The sequence below is a fragment of the Hermetia illucens genome, chromosome 5 (genome assembly GCF_905115235.1).
Source record: "Hermetia illucens chromosome 5, iHerIll2.2.curated.20191125, whole genome shotgun sequence".
Classification (NCBI taxonomy): domain Eukaryota; kingdom Metazoa; phylum Arthropoda; class Insecta; order Diptera; family Stratiomyidae; genus Hermetia; species Hermetia illucens.
In genome coordinates, this window is record NC_051853.1 from 57672431 (window position 1) to 57694501 (window position 22071).

Consider the following 22071-nt stretch of genomic DNA (forward strand, 5'->3'; position numbering starts at 1 on the left):
TACATATACAATATATGTATAAGTCAAAGTGATAAAATTAAATATTGAAATATATGTATATGATGGGCATAAAAGTAGCTGTAGTATTGATAAAAAACTAAAAATGTATGTAAAATAGCTATTAAAGAATGATTGAAAAATAAAAAAAAAATTAATGTGTAATAATATAAATTGATTGTTAAAATGCATATAATAAATATGAGAGATTTTTTATGAAATATATAAATCTTATTATTTTCTTCACAAAGAAAACAGAAGGCTGTTCAATTTCCAATTCACAAGAGGTGAGTGTATTAAATTTGTTTAATATTGCGTAATCATCTAAAAACATGGATATCGGCTCAACATTTTCTAATTAATCAGTTACGGTGGGAGTCTTAAAATTGTAATGTGTAATGTCGTAACTACGACCGTAATAAATAGAAGTGATATTTGTACCAATCAAATTAATAATCCTTGAATGCGTAATTTGAAATGGATTTTACAGGGTTATTTTTTAAGATGAACTCAATTAATATATGCAATTATAGGATATAAGGGGCACAATAGTTGTTCAAGGACGCGGTGCGACTTTCCCTTAACAGAATATAGGATATAAAAGATTGCTGTAAACTGTTACGTGTGCTATGTGCCATTCTTGCCAGTTCGTGGGAATGGGCTTCAGCTTTACGACTTTCCGAACCGCTAGGGAACGATAGTGCGTGGGTATGGTTGACGCGCTATACCCCACAAAGAAAGAGAGAGGAGATGATTTTAAGGTTTTGTGTATGCAAAACAAACCCTTATTAAAATCGACTACCTGTCTACTTGTCTGTCACACGGACCTTTCTCCAAAACTGTTACACCGATCCAAACGAAATTTTTTGGAGGTGTGGAAACTATGAAATCCCACGCATATATGATATAGATTTACGTGGAGTTTAAGGGGGCAATATATACAAACAGGAGATATGAAATTCTTTTCGCCGAATATAGTGAAAGATCTCGATTAGTACTTTTCGAAACTGACATTAGTTTTGACGTAAATTGTAAAATGTGCGAGTAACGTGTCAAAATGCGCACACAAAGAGAGATGGGACCTAAACCAAAAATTTGGAAAAAATGATGCTTATATCAAATCTAGGCCTCAAAATATGTTCAATTTCAATATCTGCTCAAATAAACTTACTAATAGTATATTACCAGCTTTTTGAAATTGACAGTTCAAACTCATCATTTTCACGCGAATTTAATGCATTTTAAGCCATGCAAATAACATACTGGCGTCGTAATTTATGAGAATAATTGATATTAGAGAAAAATATAAATTCCGTTTAAGAAGAATCTGCTGCCCTCTCACCTTTTTTCTTAACAAAAACCTTAGTAAAATAGATTCGCTGTCTGTCCATCTGTCTGTCCAACGCAATTTTCTCAGAAACGGTTATACCTATTGTCACGAAGTTTGGAAGAAAGGTTGAAAGTATGGAGCCCCACATATGCGGTGTTACATTATTCCACGCTGAAGCTAAGAGGGTGAAAGAGAGAGCAATTTTTTTCACCGAATATAGCCATTGGTTGCACAGGGGAGGAGTACGGGATACTACATGGTATCTAGGCTCTAAAATGCCGACTTGTTTAATTACAATTATAAATACTGAGGAAGGGAGCAATTCACTCCCGCAATATTGCTATCTGCCAAAAAAAAATCGTGTCTGCTCTAATTGAAAAACGATCAACTTTGTTTTCCAATGGAGTTGTTGCCGTTTCTCAATATATAACCTTTCCATCCATCCATGGATATCTATGTGCACACTGTGTGACGACCGAAATGTTGGCATTATTTTGTTGAACATGAAAATTTTACATAATCGGACCTACGCCATTGCTCCATCTCTGGCAGGGTCTACCTCGTTTTCTTTTTCTACCATAGATATTGCCCTTATAGACTTCTGGGCTGCATCCATACGGATTAAGTGACCTGCCCACCGCAACCTGTTGACTCGGATTTTATCCACAACCAGATGGTTGTGGTACCGCTCATAGGCTTCGTCATTATCTAGACTACGGAATCGTCCATCCTCATGTAAGGGGCCAAACATTTTTCGGAGGATTCTTCTCTCGAACACTAAGAGTTCCTAATTTTTTTGCATTCGAGCAAGACGTTTCTGTAAGATGAAATAGGCTATGTTGGCTGCCAAAAACCGTGTGCGGATTTCATCGTCATAGCTTTTTCCCGTTTATATTTTCGAAACTAGATAGAAGAAATTCTCAACGGTTTCAAAGTTGTAGTCTCCTATTTTTATTGTTTTCATTTAACCGTTATTCCCTGTACTTTCCCAGTTCACAGATCTGATGGTTCTCCCAGACTTTCTTTTTCCGTTTGTGAGTTGATGATAAGTCTCTGCGCGTGCCCGCGTTCCTTGAGAATGCAACATTACTCGGTATGCAGTATTCTTCCGTTCCGTTGCTAGCTTACATTCAACCAGCAACCAGCAACCAGCTGTTCTGACTTTCCTTGCGGCTAGGACAAGTATCTTTGTGGCCGTATCAATGATAACGCTCTTCAGGTTGATGCTTCATCGCCAGGACATCTGCTAGCTGCGCTTATTACGGCATTCATTTCCTCCTTATAGGTATTACGGAGGGCTTTGTTGCGCATGGGTCCAGTATTCACTCTTACCTGATTGTCAGAGGGGATTGCAAGCGGTGTTGTAATTTGCGCTCGGAGCACTATGTTAATGAGATGGCAATTCGAGCCTATATTAGCCCCCTATCTGTTCTGATATTCATCAAGGCTGAGAGGTGGCGGCGTTCAATCGGCACGTGGTTTGGTTGAAAGTGGTACCGTCTCGAGGGGCCTGCATATGTTTGTGGACTGCTTTCGCGCAAAGCAACAACCATTTCGTGTGACACTGCTAACTGAATAATCCGCAGTCCGTTATCACTGGTATCCTTATGTAAGTTATGTAACAGCGGGATTCGTTGGCTAACTAGGAAATCTACTCCGAGTACATGGTTTACTGCTTTACCGTAAATAGATGAGCAGCTTCATATTCACTTATCAGGTTTTCAGTACCCTCCCCACCTTTCAGAATGTTGTCAATGTCCAATTGATTGATTTCAGGTTTTCATGTTAATATCCACCTCTTTTCTGCACAGGGAATACATTATATTGATGGAGTGTTCACCCTTCAAAAAAAACTCCTCCGTTGCTGTTGAGAGCTGGGAGGGTTCAATAGTTTGGAAAAGTAGCAGCTCCTACCGGTTAATTTGCCTTATAACTATATTTTGAATTTCAATGTAAGATTTTGACAGTACACTTGTACTTTTGAAATATGTAATGAAAAAAATCGATTTTTTTAAACTGTCACACTCTGCAACTGTCTTAAACTTTTTTGACTTAGTTGTTTTGAGTCAGATTAATTATTGACATTTACTTTTACCAAAACATAATTGCAAGGAAGTGTGGCTGAAGACAGCGCATAGAGGACACTTATACGGGTCACGAGAAACTCTGCCAGTTTCTCTCTCGTCTGCAATATCTCGGCACTAACGGGGAGTCTGTGGGTAAGACGCCAACTATCTGCTTTTTAACTGATCGTAGCGACGACTGATATCGAGTCACTACGAATTGTAGGCGACGTAGCTAACAAGGTCTACGCCGCGCTTCCTTCGACACTAAGCATCACAGAAGCAACGTCAGAGATACAAACGACCTCGACTTCATCAACTGAAACACACTTAAAGCAGTTAGTTTAACGACTGTTAAGTTAACTCGCAGAGTTTTAAGCGGCGATACGCTCAGTTAACCTGCAGATTCACTCAGTGAGTTCATGGAAACGTACTCGGCCCAGGTCATGTAAGTGTTCCGAGGAGGGCAAATTTCGAAGTTATCAAATTCCCGTAACTATGTAATTGGACTTCACAGAATATGACTGGGACCGTTTTCTCTTCACAACTCTTACCTACATCCAACCAAAATATGAAAATCAGGTTAATAGTAATAATAATAATAATCGTTGGCGCAACAATCCATATTGGATCAAGGCCTTGAAGTGTGTTAGAGCACTTCATTCAAGACCGTAACGGTACACTAGGAGGCAATGTGGTCAGCATTGCGCTCGCCCGAGATTATTACCCTGATTTGACTCAGGTACTCATTCACAGCTGAGTCGACTGGTATCCGACGTCAAATCACGATACAAATTCCACTGCCACCAGTGAGATTTGAACCGCGACCTTCCGTATGACAGCCTAGTGCTCTAACCACTGAGCTATCCGGAAAATCAGGCTGCTAAAGACAAAAGCGCCGTTTTGAAAATATATCCAAAAATTAAGGACCATATAAAAAGAGACGTTTCAAGGCATCTAGGCAAAGCCAAAACCAACCTCAAATTCTGCATCGATTTCGTGATCAAGAGGTGCAAGAAGTGGTGTCAGTCTACGACCAGCCGATTCAACAAAGCACTTTGCAAAATGAGTGAGCTGCCATCTTGATTTTGCTAGACAATGCTCTCTACGCGTCTATTAGTAACATCGATCGACCCAAATCATGTTACGCGATGAACAACAACATTGAAGAGAAAACAGTCTCAAACCTACCATCGCGACGTGATAATACATGCCTCCGGGGTAGATATCCTGAAAATTGGGTAAATTGCCTTTCGACAACACGCAGTGGGGAACCTAATGAAAGTGCTTTTATTTAAATTTCTGGTACCAATCATGAACATCACCTGATAATTTAAAAAATGGTGACCTTGAGTTCAAAGGAGGAATATCCACATTTAATTAGCGCATTAAGTTGGTTTTGAAGGTGGAACAGTTATTTCAAAGCATGAGGAACTACTGAGCCTATTAAAACAACCACAAACGAAACAAAATCTAAAATCCAAAAATAATTCATTGGAAAAGGCGAGTTGTAGGCATCGTTCAGCAGGGATTAGGTACAAGTAACATTGGTCCAGCAATAACTGATATATGTCAGTGTCGTATGAAACGCTGGATGTTTTTACCAGTAGCCTTGAAATCGTTTCGTCAAAAGCTGAATGTTGCATAGCTGACTCAGTGGAACTAGCTGTTTCATGATACTCCGGTATAACAGGTCATGTGAAGTGTAGAATTCGTTTTTTGATATATGGTGCAGAAATGATAGAATGTGCGACATTAAATGACTCTCTCCTTTTCAAGGAGGCCTAAAATGTCGAAGCATAGATTACTAATGTTTTAACAGCGACCTTCCCAAGTTTATCGGATGACTATGAATAAGCACGCTCTGTGAGTTGGGGTTTCAAAATACACAGGGGTAAAAATTTGTGGGTTAGCAATCTGCAAATTTCGAGACTTTCCTGCTAGTGAAACTAACAATGCCTTGTACAGGGACTGACCGCACGGATACTACCTTTGACTATATTTGGTTTCTGGAATGTGCGCACGTTTCTCCACAACAGTAGCGAGGGTCCTCAGAGAGTACTCCTCTTCCTTTTGCGGTAGCATGCTTTTGCACTTTGGAAAGTCGAGTGGTAGCAAGGCTCTTTCCCTTGACCTGACAGACTTAAACTTCGACATTCTGGTCCAGGCTAAGGATTATCACCATTGTGCAGTGCTATGCAACCAATGGAGATTTCCGATATAATGAAGAAGGATGCGTGCTACACGCAGTTCAAGAGAGGTTTCCCAAAGGTGACATTGTGATCTTTCGCCCCTTACTCATTACTGGGACATTGCTCGAGTACAGAGCCTAGCATAAAGTCAGTAGGGTTTCAATTGATCGACAGCATTTGAGCAGCCAGATGGAGCTCTTTGCGGTTAGTAGAAAATTTATTGTCTCCTGGATGTGCGTAACAAGAGAGGCGCTAATATCAGCCTCGGAAGGCATCACATGTGATGGTCACTTACGTTTGCATCCGTGTTTTATCTGCCACTTCTCGCAGGGTTGAATAGCTGCGAACCCTCAAGTTCAACCTCGACCGCTTGTATGATCCTCTTATCTTGCTGATCGGACGGCAGATATACTGAGTAATCCGCCTAAGAATATCAATGAGTATTGAGCTGGCGTAAAAAATGCTCTTTTCTCGGGTGCTGCGAAGGTCGTTGGCCCGCCACCGGATCTGGCTTATTGCGGAATCGTAAAAGTGGATCGATGATCGATGGCTAAAGTCTTCGTTGACCATTGCATGTTTTGGCCGATATGATCCACTCGAACTCCAATATCAAGAGAAATTTCAAAAAGTTGCACCGTAAGAAAAGGAAATTTGCTATTGTGTTGGTCACGGAAGCTGAAGATGTAGCAGAACGTAATGATTTCAGAAATGTATACAGCATCATGAAAGAGCTTGCATGTGGTCCTGTGAAGGACAATAACGGTCAAATTTTCATGCCCCATGAATGAATGATGAGTGTTTAACCATTGACGGTTTCCCTGCGCAGTTGCAGTTACTACAGATTTGCTTCTTACATTTGTACGGAAATCTTGGGAATTCGTGAGCAAGACCAGAGAGTGGAAACTAAGAAAGGATCTCGAAAGTTTGATCGACAGAGAGTAAAATGGTTTTCGCTCCGTATTATCCTGTAATGACCACGCCAACACCCTACGGATAATCTTCGAGCAGTACACAGAGTTTAGATCTTCGCTTCACCTGCTCTTCACCCATTTCGAGAAAGCTTCCGATAGCATGAGCAGGGACTGTATTTGGCGTTCTCTACGCAGGAGGAACATTTCGGAGAAACTAATAGGTATTGTTAGAACGATATATCGTGATAGAAAATGTCACGTATTGAACTAAGGGAAAATCTCGGAGGATTTTTGAGGTACAAAGTGGAGCCTGCCAGGGTTGCATTTTGTCACCGATGCTATTCTTTCTTGTTATCGTTATGCAAAAAAGGCCTGAATCCAAAGAAACACGAATTACGCTTTCCCCCCTTAAGAAGAACTGTGGGTTGTTGAAAGTTTCCATTACTTCACTCTGATTGATGATTTGGGAAATGCATCATATCATATCTTGTAACGACGAAGCTGCCTCCTAGAAATTCAATCCAATTTTGAAGAATCCACTTGTTCGGCTTTAGTGTGCTAATACCAAATGTTCTCAGCGGAGCGAAAGCACTATGCTAATGTATCTTATATACCATAAATATTAGACAATGCAATTAAAGGTTTATTATTATTAAAGAAATTATACTAGAACTAAATTCAGGTAGATATCTTATTTATTAAAGTTTTATTTAACCAGTCTAATTACGGATTGATTTATTTCAAGCTGTTAATTGTCTTTTTGATAATTTCAACGCATTCCAGGATCTGTTCCTTATTTATAACTAGCGGCGGACCAAGGCGAATGATATCTCCATGAGTGGGCTTGGCCAGCAACCCATTGTCCTTTAGTCTTAAGCAAATATCCCAAGCATCGAATTCTGCAAAAAAACAATCGACAATGAGTCATTTCAAAAATTGATTTAAAATTGATCATCTTACTCGATGTGACAACAATAGCATTTAGCAGTCCTTTTCCTCGTACTGTGGAAATAATATCGCTTGGCAACTTCCTCAATTCGGATCTAAGAAGTTCACCCATTTTAGCGGCATTGTCAGCTAATTTTTCCTCAACCAGAACATTCAGAGAAGCGATACCAACACGTGCCGCCAAGGGATTGCCACCATAAGTAGAACCATGTTCACCTGGTCTGATGCATAACATAATTTTATCGTCAGCTAATGCTGCTGATACGGGATATAATCCTCCAGATAGAGCTTTGCCTGAAGGAAATAATTTTTAAATACATATGTTTGGATGTGATGTTCAACTCAATAATATACAAACCTAAAATCAGGATGTCTGGTCTAACATTTTCGTAATCGCATGCCAGCATTTTGCCTGTTCGACAAAGACCTGTTTGAATTTCGTCAGCAATGAACAGAACATTGTTCTTTGTACAAAGTTCTCTTACTTTCTTAAGGTACCCTTCATCTGGTACATATATACCAGCTTCTCCCTGAATTGGTTCCACCATGAATGCACACACGTGAGGATCCTGTAGAGCTTTCTGAAATAAATGAGCAATAAAGAGAACTGTAGCAAATAGATAAGACAAACCAACACTAATTATAAGTAACTCATTTCTAAAATATAATAATTTTTCTAATTCTCTCTTCTGCTATAATTGGTAAACAACGAGCCTTGAAATAAAAATTGCTAGTCGGAATCTCTGAATCATTAAAGTCCATTTGCATTCAATATATTTTCAGATCTTTCAGCAGTTTTTACGTCTACCAGTAAAGACCACGGTTATACTCTATTGTGGTGACAGGGAAATAAAGGGCTTCTCCCGAAGCTGTTCAACAGTCGAGAACATAATTCCTAAGAAAGATTATTTCTAGAAGATTTAGTCAAATACATATAGACACACTTGTGACATTGGAAACTATCATTTAAAATCTGAGTGAAGCCAAGGCAGACATAATGATGTTTAGCTATTTCAACCGCAATTGATGCACAGCAAGTAGAATAGCAAACCCTCATACTCGTGGAAACCCAAACTTCCAAATGCATACGATTTTATGATTGCGATCATTATCCCATATTTTATAATAAAGTTAGTTTTTGGCAACACTTAGTTCCTCTAGTTCCGCCTATCGTGTGTATTTCTAGTGCTGTTTCTACCGAAAGTAAACACGATTGTAAATACGCTTTCTTCGCCGTAAAGTCTTCTTTATGTTACAAAATTACTGTTTCAGAAACAAGTTGTCTTCTTTTTCAGTGAAGATTCTGCAAAGCTGCTACTTCCGAGGAATCTGCGATTTTTCCCAAAAAGTGGAAGAAGGGAATGATCGCCAAGATTCCGAAAAAAGGTCATCCGTCCTAAGTGCGACAATTGGCAGACTGTTTGCGTGCTCTCTCCTAATCCTGGTATATAATAAGGAACACCGTGAAGGTTTGATCCATAGAGTCTGGTATTTCTCATTCTGGATCCTCCCGCATCGGCCACATGAACACCCTTCAGATCATTTCAGAAGAGTGTGTGGAGTTTAGGTTTCTCCTTCACATCATCGATTTCGAAGAGGCTTTCGAAAACGTGGACAGGGAGCATATGCATTCCGCAGAAATTAATACTTGTTATCACAGCGATATATGATATCAGGTGCTTCATCAAGGTAAAATTTCAGAGGAATTTGAAGTCGAAAGCAAAGACCGATAGGGTTGCATCCTATCCCTTTTTATCGGTGACGTTGTGTATGCTGCCCTACCCGGGGCGCGTTAAAGCTTTTAGTGGACTATGACATCTTACGTTAAATACCTCGATTTCACTGATAACACCTGCCTGAAAAAAAAGACCAGTTTCTGTCTGACAAAAACTATTTGAGGAAGAGGACAACTGGTCCTCGAAATACCGGTATATGAGGAATAGAAACGCATCATTCCACATTGTTTAATTTAGAAAATTAAATTTGTCTTTTTTAAGGTTTTGTGTGAAACAAAACCTTATTCGAATCGATTCGATGTCTGTCTGTCCGTTTGTCTGTCTGTCTGTCTGTCGGTCTGTTTGTCTGTCCGTCTGTCTGTCTGTCTGTCTGTCACCCCATTTATTCAGAAACGGCTGGACCGATTGTCACCAAAATTGGTAAGAGTATGTTATCTGCCGTTCCCTTTACATGCAGCAACTGGCGCCATTTTGTGTTAAGTTTAAGGGGGGGGGGGGCTCCCCATACATGTGAAAGGAGGCTGCAAATTTTTTTTCACAGAATGTAGCCATGTGGGGTATCAAATGAAAGGTCTCAATTAGTACTTTTCGAAACTGGTTCAATATTTGAAATTGGGTGAAACGTAGGAGAGTGAGGGCTCAAAATATGACCATCAAAAAGTGTAACAGGTCTCGTTCTCAGAACCTATCCAACCGAAAAATCTGAAAAAAATCACAGTAGTGCATCTCTACTAGATCTAGGCCTCAAAATCTATCCCGTTCCGATATCTGCACAAATAAAGTTAATAATAGTATATTTCCACATTTTAGAAATTTACCCGGCACCCCCTTATGTTCATCCCAGAAGTACAAAAATTAGTAAAGGTGTAACGAAGAACATGGTGCACAATTCGATCAAGTTTGAAGAAAATCCAACTGTTACTAACAAAGTTATAGGGGGTAAAACTTTACAATTTTGTTTGAATTTCGTGCATTCTGCAACCTGCATGACGTCATCATCACATATCAATTCGTCAATACCACAACGAAGTAAGTTCGTACGAATTGGGTGGAAAAGGATTATTTTGTGTTAGTTTTTTATTCATTTGTATGTGAATGTCAATTATTCCTACTAGACATGTGACATGGACTTTGCGGGTAGTGCCTAATTCAAATAGATATAAGAAGTAAATCGGAAATATAGGTACTATCAATTTATATACGTGCCTATATGGGTACAGTATTCGGAAATAGGCAGTTTGTTTGTTTAGGATGAGCGTAATAGCTACGGCTGTAATATGTACGTATGTCTCGTAGTTTGGAAAAATATGAAGGAGTAGTGGATTTGTAGCTATATACGGATAGAAAAATGTGCGTTGAAATTTCTTAGATAAGATGAACACAAAACCTTTATACCCGAAGCGCGAGCTTCCGGCATTCCGACTTGTTTCATTATAAAATAAGCCGAAAAAATGATATACATAACTGTAGAAACACCTGATTGTCTATATTGGCATCGTTGTTTCAGCTGATGAAACTGCTAAAAACACTTTCGCTGTTTCGTCCAAAATCTAAAAATGCAAATATTACAACACAAGAGACTGTTCTGTGCTAATGTTCTTTCTATCCTGATATATGGTAAGTGTCCTGAACGATTACTCAAAAGCTTCGTGAACATTCTTAATACAATTTCGGGGAACTGGTCAGATGCCTATGAATGTGAGAAGGCGGAAGTGGCAGTGGATAGGTTACAAAGTGAGAAAAGGCGGTAAGTCTTGCGGGTTGTAACAGGCGATGGAATTCACTATTTCAGAGTGGCCCACGATTGAGTTCCCACACATGGCACAGAACTGTTAAGAGAGAGTGCAAGCTTTTCAAGAAGTCCTGGGGGAGCTGAAACACATTTTAACAAACTTTCAATATGGAAGTGTGGTTGACACGCTATGCGCATTAGCAACCGAATGCTAATGCGAAATAATGTGACAGGAGATTTTGTAGAATTTCACAGATTTTATATAGGTCATGTTGGTAACGCACTCCCACCCTAATTTATTTTTGAGGTCGCATTTGAACGAATGCCATGTCAGTTGAACTACAGTACGTTACGCAATAAATTGAACTCTCTACTGTCTATAAAAGTGTTTTTGAAGTCCATTCTGGAAGGGAACATTGTTGATTGCATGACATCGCAGCAAAAAATGACTGTGAAAATGACTTTCCTGGAGAGTAAGAAAAAATATCTTAATTATTGCTCGAAAATGAGCGCCCTCTGCGTATAAGGAACATTTCGAATTCCTTTTGAATCACAGATAGATTATTTGTACAATATGTGTGCCACCTACAGTGTGATTTTAATATAAGAATTATACAAAATGCGTTTTTTGATCTGCAACAGTTGGTCATTTTAACAAGAATTGTCTTCTATTATGTATTCCACCGGCACGCTCACGGGTAATTAGCGGAAATCACTGCATAAATTCTCCAAAAACCCGGTTCACAAGGATATTTCTTTTTAATCTGAATTAAATTCCTGAAAAAGTGCCAAAATGCTGCTGCTGAGGGGCCGTGGAAAGTGGGACGAAAAGCAGAGACGATATTATCTCTTGATTACTTCTCATCAATTAAAAACAATAAAGCAGGCACACGACACATTTATCGTTCAGCATCTTGAATAGTTCGTTAGAGATATGTAGATACTTTGCTTTGAGAGAGTATATACTCGTATATACGACTTCTTGTCTGCCGTAGTCAAGATAACCACTGGAATAATTTTCGAAGTCTTGAATTCTTGAACGAATTTCTATAGACTCTATCGAGAGTCGGTGCCGTATCGGAAAATCCTAAATTGAGCACAATATTGCTCTACAGGGAATATAGGAACAATACGTGAACTTTGGATTGTTCTCTTTCACTTCAAGAAGGCTCTCGAAAGTGTGAACTGGAATTTATTCTGCACAGGGAATAGGGGTTAGGGAGGTTTAAACAATATCATCAGAGCACCATATGGTATATAACTAAAATTAATAACACTTGACGATTATTAATTTAATATATTTTATTGATCTTAATCCTCGTACAGATTCAACTAGACTCCCAACTAGACTCCCCCTAGTACAGTTCCAACTAGACTCGTAGTTATTTATTTAATATATTTTATTAATCTTCATCCTTCCACAGTTGCAACTCGACTCCCCTTTTCTAATCCTTAGTGCTACCTTAAATACCTATGATGCTCGCTCGTTTGTGCATCCGTTATGCAGGTGCACTTAATAATGTTTATGATTCTATTGGTTTGTGCATCCGTTATGCAGGTGCACTTAATAATGTTTATGATTCTATTGGTTTGTGCATCCGTTATGCAGGTGCACTTAATAATGTTTATGATTCTATTAGTTTGTGCATCCGTTATGCAGGTGCACTTAATCATGTTTATGATTCTATTAGTTTGTGCATCCGTTATGCAGGTGCACTCAATAATGTTTACAATGTTTGGGAATTAACTGTAAATGGGATATCTCCCTTGGCGACCCAAGCGGATATTTAACCTCTCCCCTATTTAACTTGAAATTCTCCGGAATTTTACTGGATTGCGAGCTTTTTACAACAATTTTCAATTTTTTTGTGTCCATGATATAGGGTAAGTATTATGATAAATAGTATTAACAGAAATGCGCTTACAATTGAACCAGATAGGTAATTTATATTTTTATGAAATTTTAAAATATTGATATGTTCCAAGTTTCTCTTATTTTCTAAAAGAACCTGTCAATAAATTTTACATTTGTTTTACCAAAGGTTGGATTTAGTATCTGGATTGTACAGTTATTGATGTTGATTAAATAGTTACCATTTAGGTGTATGTTTCTGTCGTCACAATAATTAACAATATTAGTTTGTTTAAGATTCTTACAGATTATAGTGTTATCATCAACCTTCACAATTTCTGTTCCATTATTTTCTACAAGTACGCACTTATTTCTTGTAATACTCTTACTCAAGGGTTTCAACTCCCTTTCATAATTCAATTTTTCATCATAAACATATTTTGTTCCATTTTTTCTATAAAATACTGATCTTCTAACATTGCTTGTAAATTATTCGTAGTGGGTAACGATGTAATTAATTTGTACTCTTCAATTTTGTAAGAATTTGGAATTTTAAGGGACAAAATTATTGTGTTTTCCTTATACTTCAGTAGTCCGGTTCGTACGTTTTTGAGTTTATAAAAGTCCAGTTTAGTCGTCAAAATTTCGGTTGCTGTTAGCATACTAGAGTGAATCAATTCATGTTTCATCATTGCTATGTTGTCAATAATCTGATTTAACTTCTCTTCCAAAATTCGGAGTTTTTAAAATTTGGTCTGTTTTCAGTTGTTTTTTTTTTTTTTTTTTTTTTTTTTTTTTTACTAATAATTTTTCGTTTTCTGTGAGTTGTTGAAAGGTTTTACTAATTGCGTTTCGGTCTGACTCTATCAGATTTCGAGTTATTAAAATGAGAATTGAGTTCAATTTATTTATTAAGGTTTTGAACTGCATTTTCACAATTCTCTTCTATTAGTTGGATATGTTCTACTATTTCCTGTCTATCTGTGGTGTTGCTAATAGTAGAAGTTGCAGTGCAACTACCCAAACTGAGGTCATCACCTGCAAATTTACGAGGACGTTTTATATTAATGGGATGTTCTCTACCTAATTCTTTAATCCTATATCTCGGTTCGTTCTTATAGTAATTACGTTTATAGTTCTTAACTGGAATAATTCTCCTAGTCTCCCTATAATCTTCTCTTTTCTTATTAAGCTTATTTATATATTTATTCTTGTACTCCTTCAAAGTCTTTTCAAGCATTGCAGGATCAGCCCGTACTGCTTGATTCGGAGTCATTTTGATAGAAGAGTGATATCTATCGTTATAATTACTTACTGCCCTATGTATTTTCTGTAATAAAGTTAGATCTAATTTCCTCATAGATACTAGTTTTTCCTGTAATGTTGAGTGAAACCTTTCGATATCACTATTCCCTGTATGGGTATTAGGTTTCGTGAAATGTAATGCTATACCTTGCGTTCTAAAGAAGTCCTTGATATTAATACTGGCGAACTCATTATCGGTAATAATCTTCTGCGGTTTACCAAATTTAGAGAAGTGTTCTTCCAACACTTCGATCTTCCTATTCCAATTTCTATTTTGCAAATGATAAATATAAGCTTTTTTCGTCAGCTTATCAATTAGCGTTAGAAATGCCTGCTTCATGAAATAGTATATATCCATATGCAAAATTTCGTTTATACTAGTGGGAGTTTCACTAATTTTGTATTTAACTCTGAAAGGCTTACGTTCGTATTTGGTTTCCAAACACGTTTTACAATTATTAATAACTTTGATTATCTCCTCGACTAATTTCGGGTAATACAATTTATTTTTTAGACTATTAAAGGTTTCTATAATCCCACTGTGCATACTCTCAACTGTGTGATATAAGGATATCTGTCTATGGATTTCCTCTGCTGTTTTTATTTCTCTAGCCCTCATTGTAGCTTTGATAAACTTTATGTTCCTATCGTCTCCAAATAGTTCAATTAAAACTTGCTGAATTTTATTAAACTGATGGTATGAAAGTTCGGTGTAGATTCCTGTTATACCTGGTCGAATATACCTTCTTAAAAGGTCAACCCAATGGTCCCTATCCCTAGTCATATCCATATATATTATTCTACGGTTATGCAATATTTCTATTTCCTGATCTACGTCATATGCTAGTATTAACTGAGTTTTATATTTATTTACTATGGTCTCTTTAATAGGAATGTGATCCAACTGTTGTTCATCTTGTGAGTGAACTGTAGCGTTATCTGACAAATCATTGATCGATTGGTTATCAGTGGAATTTTCTTTTTGATTAGTGGCTTCTGGAATGCGACTCAAGAAGTCTGCAACCTTGTTTTCCTTACCTTTGATATACTCTATATCAAACTGATACTCTTGTAGTTTCAGTAACCATCGTTGATTACGTTGACTAAATTCTTTCAATAATTTTTCCATTTCACTTTTTTCTTCTTTATTTAAATGACTTAAGTCAACTTCCCCTTGTTCGGCATTAAGTTCAAAGCACTTGAGATTTTCTTCATTTTCTGAAGAATCTAAAGATATTTTACTACCATTATTTAGGATAAGACATTCATTCTCAAAATTGAAGATTTTCACAATTTTGGATAATATGTCCATTCCGATTAAAAAGTCATACGACTTCCCTAATAAATCCCTCTTATACCATTTGATTCCACCTTTTGGATCAAAGTTAAATTCTGTTGGAATATTTGTAATTACTCGTTCAACGCTTTCCGTGGTTGTATGGTTTATAGTCTGCAAACGGATGTTAGTCTTATCGAAGATTTTAAACTTGCTACAATCTACTCTAGCAGAGTTCACAATGCTCATTGTTGAACCTGTATCTATCAAGCACTTGTACAGTTTATTATCAATGGTAAGATTAGCAAAGATTTTGTTTCCGAGGCCTAATTCATAAAAAAACTCTGGTTCAATATTATGAACCTCCTCGTTTACTGAATTAGACCCGGGTGATGGGTCATTTCTATTTTGGTTTGATCTTCTATGGGTCACGGTACCTATCTCCATAGGTTCAGGTGGTGGTCGCCTAACCTGGTCAGAACGATTCCAGGAATGTTGTCTATGTTGAGTAGGATTATTATTACTTCTAAACCCAGAATCTCGGAAGTTATTTAGTCGAGAATTTTGTCGATCTTGCCAAAAATGTCCCGAGCTACGTCTGTATTGATTTGATTCTACCCTATTTGGTCTACCAAAATTTGAATTGTATTGTCCATGATTACCCGATTGTTTCTGTCTATTGTCCTGTTTGTTATGGTGTTTTCTATAGTCCTGACTGTTATAATTCTTTCTTTCCTGATATAATGTTTCTCGGTCTAAATTATCTTGATCGTAGCCCACATACGAGTATAAAATTTCTTTTACTTCATGTAAATCAAACAAATTTCTTATATCACGTGACAAATTACCACTAACTATTTGCTTAATTCTATTCACTAATAACGCGTAGAAAGTTTGGCGAGTTTCCGCTGTATTCGATTCATAAGTGGCGAATGTATTGATTTCTTCTATAATATATTCAATTTTAGAGTTAAGATCGGAGATAGAGCTTACTTTGAGTTGCGTTATTCTTCTCGAAAGGTCCTTGTAGTTCGTAGATGGTCGAAAATGTTGTTTGAGTAAATTTCTAGCCGACTCCCAGTTTTCCGGACGATTATTTAACAAAAGTTCCTTTGCCGCTCCTGTAATTTTTATGTTATAAATTACCTGCCAGGCTTCTTCCCGTGATTCCTCATCAATAGCACTAAGATGACCACCAACGGTTGTTAGAAATTGCGTTAGCTGCTTCCTGTCTCCCGAAAACTCTTTTATGTAGGCAATTTCTTTTATTATTGTTTCTGCTCGATTTGGCCGTTGCAAATTAGCTAAATTCTCCAAAGCTGCTATCAATCGTTGCGCTAATACGTTATCCATTTCGGCTTGAAGGATGCGTCGATGGTAAATAGCTAGTCTATCTCTACGTTGAGTCTTGAGGTGAGTCTATTTCACTGCACTTTTATATTAGATTTTTTTTTTTTATTGCTAGGATTCCAAACCAGCCTCAGAATGTGTTTTAAGACGGATTTATGCTTGTTACTCCGCCTCCTAGCTTTGTATTTATTTTAGTTAATATATTTTTTTTTTTTTTTTTTATTATATTATTAAACGAATCGCGACACTTGATTTTTTTAGTTAAAACAACTTTGTTTCTAAAAAATTGCGCCGGTTCTTGAACGAATTTAAAGCACGTAACTTCGCGTATCACTGGATCCTGCTCGATGCATGGATCCTACCGACTGCGCCACTAAAATTAATAACACTTGACGATTATTAATTTAATATATTTTATTGATCTTAATCCTCGTACAGATTCAACTAGACTCCCAACTAGACTCCCCCTAGTACAGTTCCAACTAGACTCGTAGTTATTTATTTAATATATTTTATTAATCTTCATCCTTCCACAGTTGCAACTCGACTCCCCTTTTCTAATCCTTAGTGCTACCTTAAATACCTATGATGCTCGCTCGTTTGTGCATCCGTTATGCAGGTGCACTTAATAATGTTTATGATTCTATTGGTTTGTGCATCCGTTATGCAGGTGCACTTAATAATGTTTATGATTCTATTGGTTTGTGCATCCGTTATGCAGGTGCACTTAATAATGTTTATGATTCTATTAGTTTGTGCATCCGTTATGCAGGTGCACTTAATCATGTTTATGATTCTATTAGTTTGTGCATCCGTTATGCAGGTGCACTCAATAATGTTTACAATGTTTGGGAATTAACTGTAAATGGGATATCTCCCTTGGCGACCCAAGCGGATATTTAACCTATATGACGATATATTTAAGGTAATCTATTTATTCAGACATTATCTCCCTCCTCTCTATCGTCGTTGTTTTCAATTTGTTTTTTTTTCTATATTGCAATGCATTAAAATCAATATGAAGCGGGTATTGTTTCTTTTCTTTTCTAGCTTATGTCACGTCAGTATTTGATTTGCTATTTCTTTCAGCCATTGATTCGGTTCAAGTTGACCAGTTAATCCAGTGTATCAGCCCATCTTTACTTTTGTGTCCTTTACAAATGTAAAGGCGTTCATTGCTTCGTTGGTTAGTCGGCACTCTATGTTATGCTATAGAGTGCTATATGAGGGTATCTTTCCAACTTTGGATGAGTTCCTCGAGATCAGCTTTGTTATGATATGCTGACAAAACTAAATTTGCCTAGAGCAATATGGTATGCAGGGATTTATGCGTAGAATTTCTTCATTGATAGTGTCTTCAATAAGAACAGAATGAGAGGGTATTTTCTTGGCGACCAGTAGTGTTGAAGTTTTAGTACGTCTGCTGCGCCTTGAGTTTAACTGAGTTTCTTTGGTAGTAGATTTTATCGCAGTGAATACTTAGCGAACTTGTTGAAACGCCTTTTCCTTAAAAAATGTTAGGCAATGACGCTTTTACGGTTTCTTACCAGGGCAGAGACAAATCATCGGACGCTGCCTCACCTCTGCCCTGAGTGCTAAGTCCTAAACGAGGGGTCCGTGGACCAAAAAAAGAGGGAGTAAGTTCCTCCCCACTTGGTCGGGTCCGGCATTAAGTTGATGCGGACTTAGGACCCCATAATTCTCAAAAAAAAAATATTTTCATGTCTTCCCTAGCTCAATGAAGACAATGTAGAGAGGGCATTGTATCTTATGATGTTCCTCCATAAGTAATGGAATGACATAGATCGCATCGACATGACCACAATTATTGGTAAACGTAGTTCAGTTCGAGGTAATCTTAACGTGTCGCCATTTTTCTAATATGTAGTTCTTTACTCAATATACTCAATTTAGTTTACTTTCAGTTAAAAATTGCCAGTTGACCAGCTTCAAAATCACTCTGTCAATTTAATCTACTCTTTCCAGTGTCAATCCGCCTTTGAGATATGGCAGCCATTTTTAAAGCAGATCTCGGGCTACACATTAATTAGGGCATGGTGGAGTACATGGTGGCAAAGTCAGCGCCAAAAACTAAAGAACGGACAACATTGAACCCGAGACCGCTGAAAATTTTTCCTATCTAGGGTCGAAAATCACAACCGATAACGCCTATGACAATGAAATCCGCGCACGGTTGTTGGCTGCCAACAGAACCCATTTCAGCTTACAAAAACTGTTTCGCCCGAAACGTCTCATCATATGGTCAAAGCTCTTACTGTACAAGACAATAATCTTACCAGTCCTTATATATTCCTCGGAGACCTGTGAATTTTCACCCATTGGCCCCACGTTCGGATCACACAGATACGCTATATGTTAACTTGGTAAAAAGGATGAGTCTAAAATTGAATTTGGATTCCTCACAGATAACCGTTTCCCTAAAAGCTTCGTCCTTCGTGATATACGAAGCACTTTTTTTCAGGTTTTGTGTAAAACAAACAAGCACTTTTCTGGGGTATCATACGAACAGTCTTGTTAAGTAATTTCACCAACAGCCTTCAGTGCTGACGTAAATTGCAAAATAAATGAGGAAAAAAACCAAAATCTACACATCTAAAGCGAGAGAACTCATTTTCGAGAGTTATCCACACCAAAAATCTGAAAAAAATTAAGGACCATGCGCTTGTATGAAATCTAGGCCTCAACAAAACACGCAGATGGAAATTACGAAACTACAACAATGACTAGATTGATAAAATTGTTAAGAGCCTGCAAAGGTCTGGCCCAAAGGCAGTTGGTGTCCTAAGCATTTCACGCCCTTTCCCAATATTTTTTTCTTAAATTCATTGTATATATCTTCTGAAGGAATTTTTCGTCACAAAACATTCTTCAAAACATTTTATATTTTTTTCATGAGGGTTTAGGTTTTTGACAAATATGTTTATATTTCTGCCTCGGGACTTGCGTCCCTAGATTTGGGCGAATAGGTTCACCTTTTGATAGAATCAGCCCTGAGCCTGTGAAAGGATGAACACATGCCGCACGAACGGCGATAAAACTAATTGCATAGACAAAATTACACATAAGCCGTAAGCTTGCCACTGTAAGTAGGAGGAGGAAAATATCATCAACAACTCAGTCGAAATTAATATTTTCACAACGCCTGAACTTTTATCCCACAATATACGATTTGAATAACAATTATGAAAGGGACCTCAGTCAGTTTTACACGCTCTTTGAGCTATTTTAGTTTTACAACTTTTGGGCTGAGGGATTAACGCTAATGTTTTACTTTAATGATTATGTCAATTTGAAAAAAATCATTGTCCTAATTTTAAAGGCCTAATCAATTCGGAATTTACACCATTTGATATGGGATAATAAATAGTTTAATGAAAATGGAGTTGCACAGAGCGACTTGAAAAGAATATAAACCAACACAGTTACTCTTAGGTGGGTTAGAAAGACCTCAAGGTACTTTATCCTTGGGCGAAAATATCATAAACTATTTCGTCTAGGACCCTTAGCCAGACTGATCAATTTTCGTTTAAAGAGATCATGATTGTTTTCTGCCTAACCATATCAAACAACTGATACAATCGATTGCCCTTTCAATCTACAATAAACTACTAAAATTTTTCCACTCATTGAGATAACAAGCTATGATAATTGAAAATACTATATTATATCAATAAAAGTTAAATATAGAAACAGCAACATGGAAAGCATCAACAATCTTGACGCCAGATTCGCATGTTTTCAACATTTTCATTCAGAGTTTTTTTGCTCTGATTAGGCGAAATACAACGAAAAGAGTGTGCTTCCATTTCGAGTGACGAAATTGTTATCTATAGCAGCTATTTTGCTGTTACTATGCTCAATACGTACCTCAAGTGCTCCAATATTATTGTAAGGAATACGCTCGAATCCGGGCATGAACGGCCCAAATCCTTCGTACCTCTCTGGGTCATCTGAAGCTGATATAGCGGCCAACGTTCTACCCCAGAAATTTCCGTCAGCGAAAATAATCTAAAAGCAATCGATTTTGATGTAGATTAATGAAAGAAAGGTGCCCGCCTCTACTTACTTTAGCTTGGTTATCTGGAACCTTTTTGACCATGTAGGCCCATTTTCTTGCCAATTTGCATGCAGTTTCCGCGGCTTCTACGCCTGAATTCATGGCAAGCATTTTATCATATCCAAACATTTTGCAGGCGAGTTCCTCAAACTCTCCAAGAACGTCATTGTAGAATGCTCTGAAAACGATAATGTATTTTGCAGTTGTATTATTATCTCAAGGTTAAACAAATTTAGTGTGACTGATGGAAGGAACCGAGAAGAACCATGAAATTTGCTTCATCATAAAGTCTATGAAAAAATGGATGATTACCGTCGCTATCTAAGAACGTCGAAATGTCCCGCGATTTAATTAATTTTAACGATTTGAAAATTCAAAAAATTCCAATCCATATCTATTCAAATGGATAAGGTCTTTTAGATACTTTCCTACTAGGGATATATCAGGAAATGGAATTCAAATGCAACACGACTCAATATATCTGTAAAAAACTGAAATATATATTAAATCGCGCAACTTTCCGGTTTGATAAAACACCACTTAAAATTGTTATCAAGATATTAGATTCGCAATTCATCTATTTAATTTCATGTCCATTTTACACCATAATAACAAATACTTTCCACTCACCTGGATATTAGTGGCAAGGTTTTTGCTTGTTGTACCAAAGCGTCAACAATTTTTGGATGACAGTGACCTTGATTCACGGCCGAGTAGGCGCTTAGGAAATCAAAATAATGTTTTCCTTCAACATCCCACACGTGAACACCTTCACCTTTGCATATGGCCGCAGGGATAGGGTGGTAGTTATGAGCACCATACTTTTCCTCGCGTTTGATAATGTCCTCGGTACTTAGCTTATGGGCGGCACGTTTTGAGATTTCCGACAAAAGAAATTTATTTTTTGACGCAACGAGCGTCAGTCTGACACCGGCAACGGATGAGCTAAACATTGTGTTACTAAGAACTTATTTAACAACAGTGTTATATATAGAATCGGCGTGAGAGTTCTCCACGCAGCGCTTTGCGACTAACTGAACTTCGAAAAATTCTAGTCAATATTATAAAGTCCACTCAAATGCGGTCTATCTGAGCTGCTCGTCTATTGCCTCAGAAACATGGGGGTCAGTAATTATACTCGCAGTCGATCTTATCGGTATGACGAATTTATTGTATAAACATAATTTAATGATTATTCTATTACGGAAAAGATAATGAATGTCTGATTCTCGTCTTACAGGGTGATTGAAGAAGTTTGATATTTTGGAGCTTTTTTCTGAGCAATGTCTACATACAAAGTA

General features: G+C 37.4%; 1 protein-coding gene across 1 annotated transcript; it reads right to left on the reverse strand.

The window, feature by feature from the left end:
* Positions 1–7170: 7170 nt before the first annotated feature.
* On the reverse strand, positions 7171–21860 carry LOC119657757 (ornithine aminotransferase, mitochondrial). Its single transcript, XM_038064812.1, has 6 exons — positions 21401–21860; positions 20780–20948; positions 20581–20721; positions 7800–8022; positions 7454–7735; positions 7171–7392 (listed from the first exon to the last, which is right to left on the reverse strand). Exons 1-6 carry the CDS (start codon positions 21721–21723, stop codon positions 7229–7231), a joined length of 1302 nt encoding a protein of 433 aa, XP_037920740.1. The 5' UTR covers positions 21724–21860; the 3' UTR covers positions 7171–7228.
* Between the last annotated feature and the right edge of the window lie 211 nt (positions 21861–22071).

Excerpts from the sequence above, each read along its gene's own strand:
- LOC119657757 (XM_038064812.1), bottom strand. The coding sequence starts at position 21,723 with ATGTTTAGCTCATCCGTTGCCGGTGTCAGACTGACGCTCGTTGCGTCA. Across the intron at positions 20,722-20,779 it reads TTCCAGATAACCAAGCTAAA|ATTATTTTCGCTGACGGAAA; the intron begins GTAAGTAGAGGC and ends GATTGCTTTTAG. Across the intron at positions 8,023-20,580 it reads ATAATATTGGAGCACTTGAG|AAAGCTCTACAGGATCCTCA; the intron begins GTACGTATTGAG and ends CATTTATTTCAG.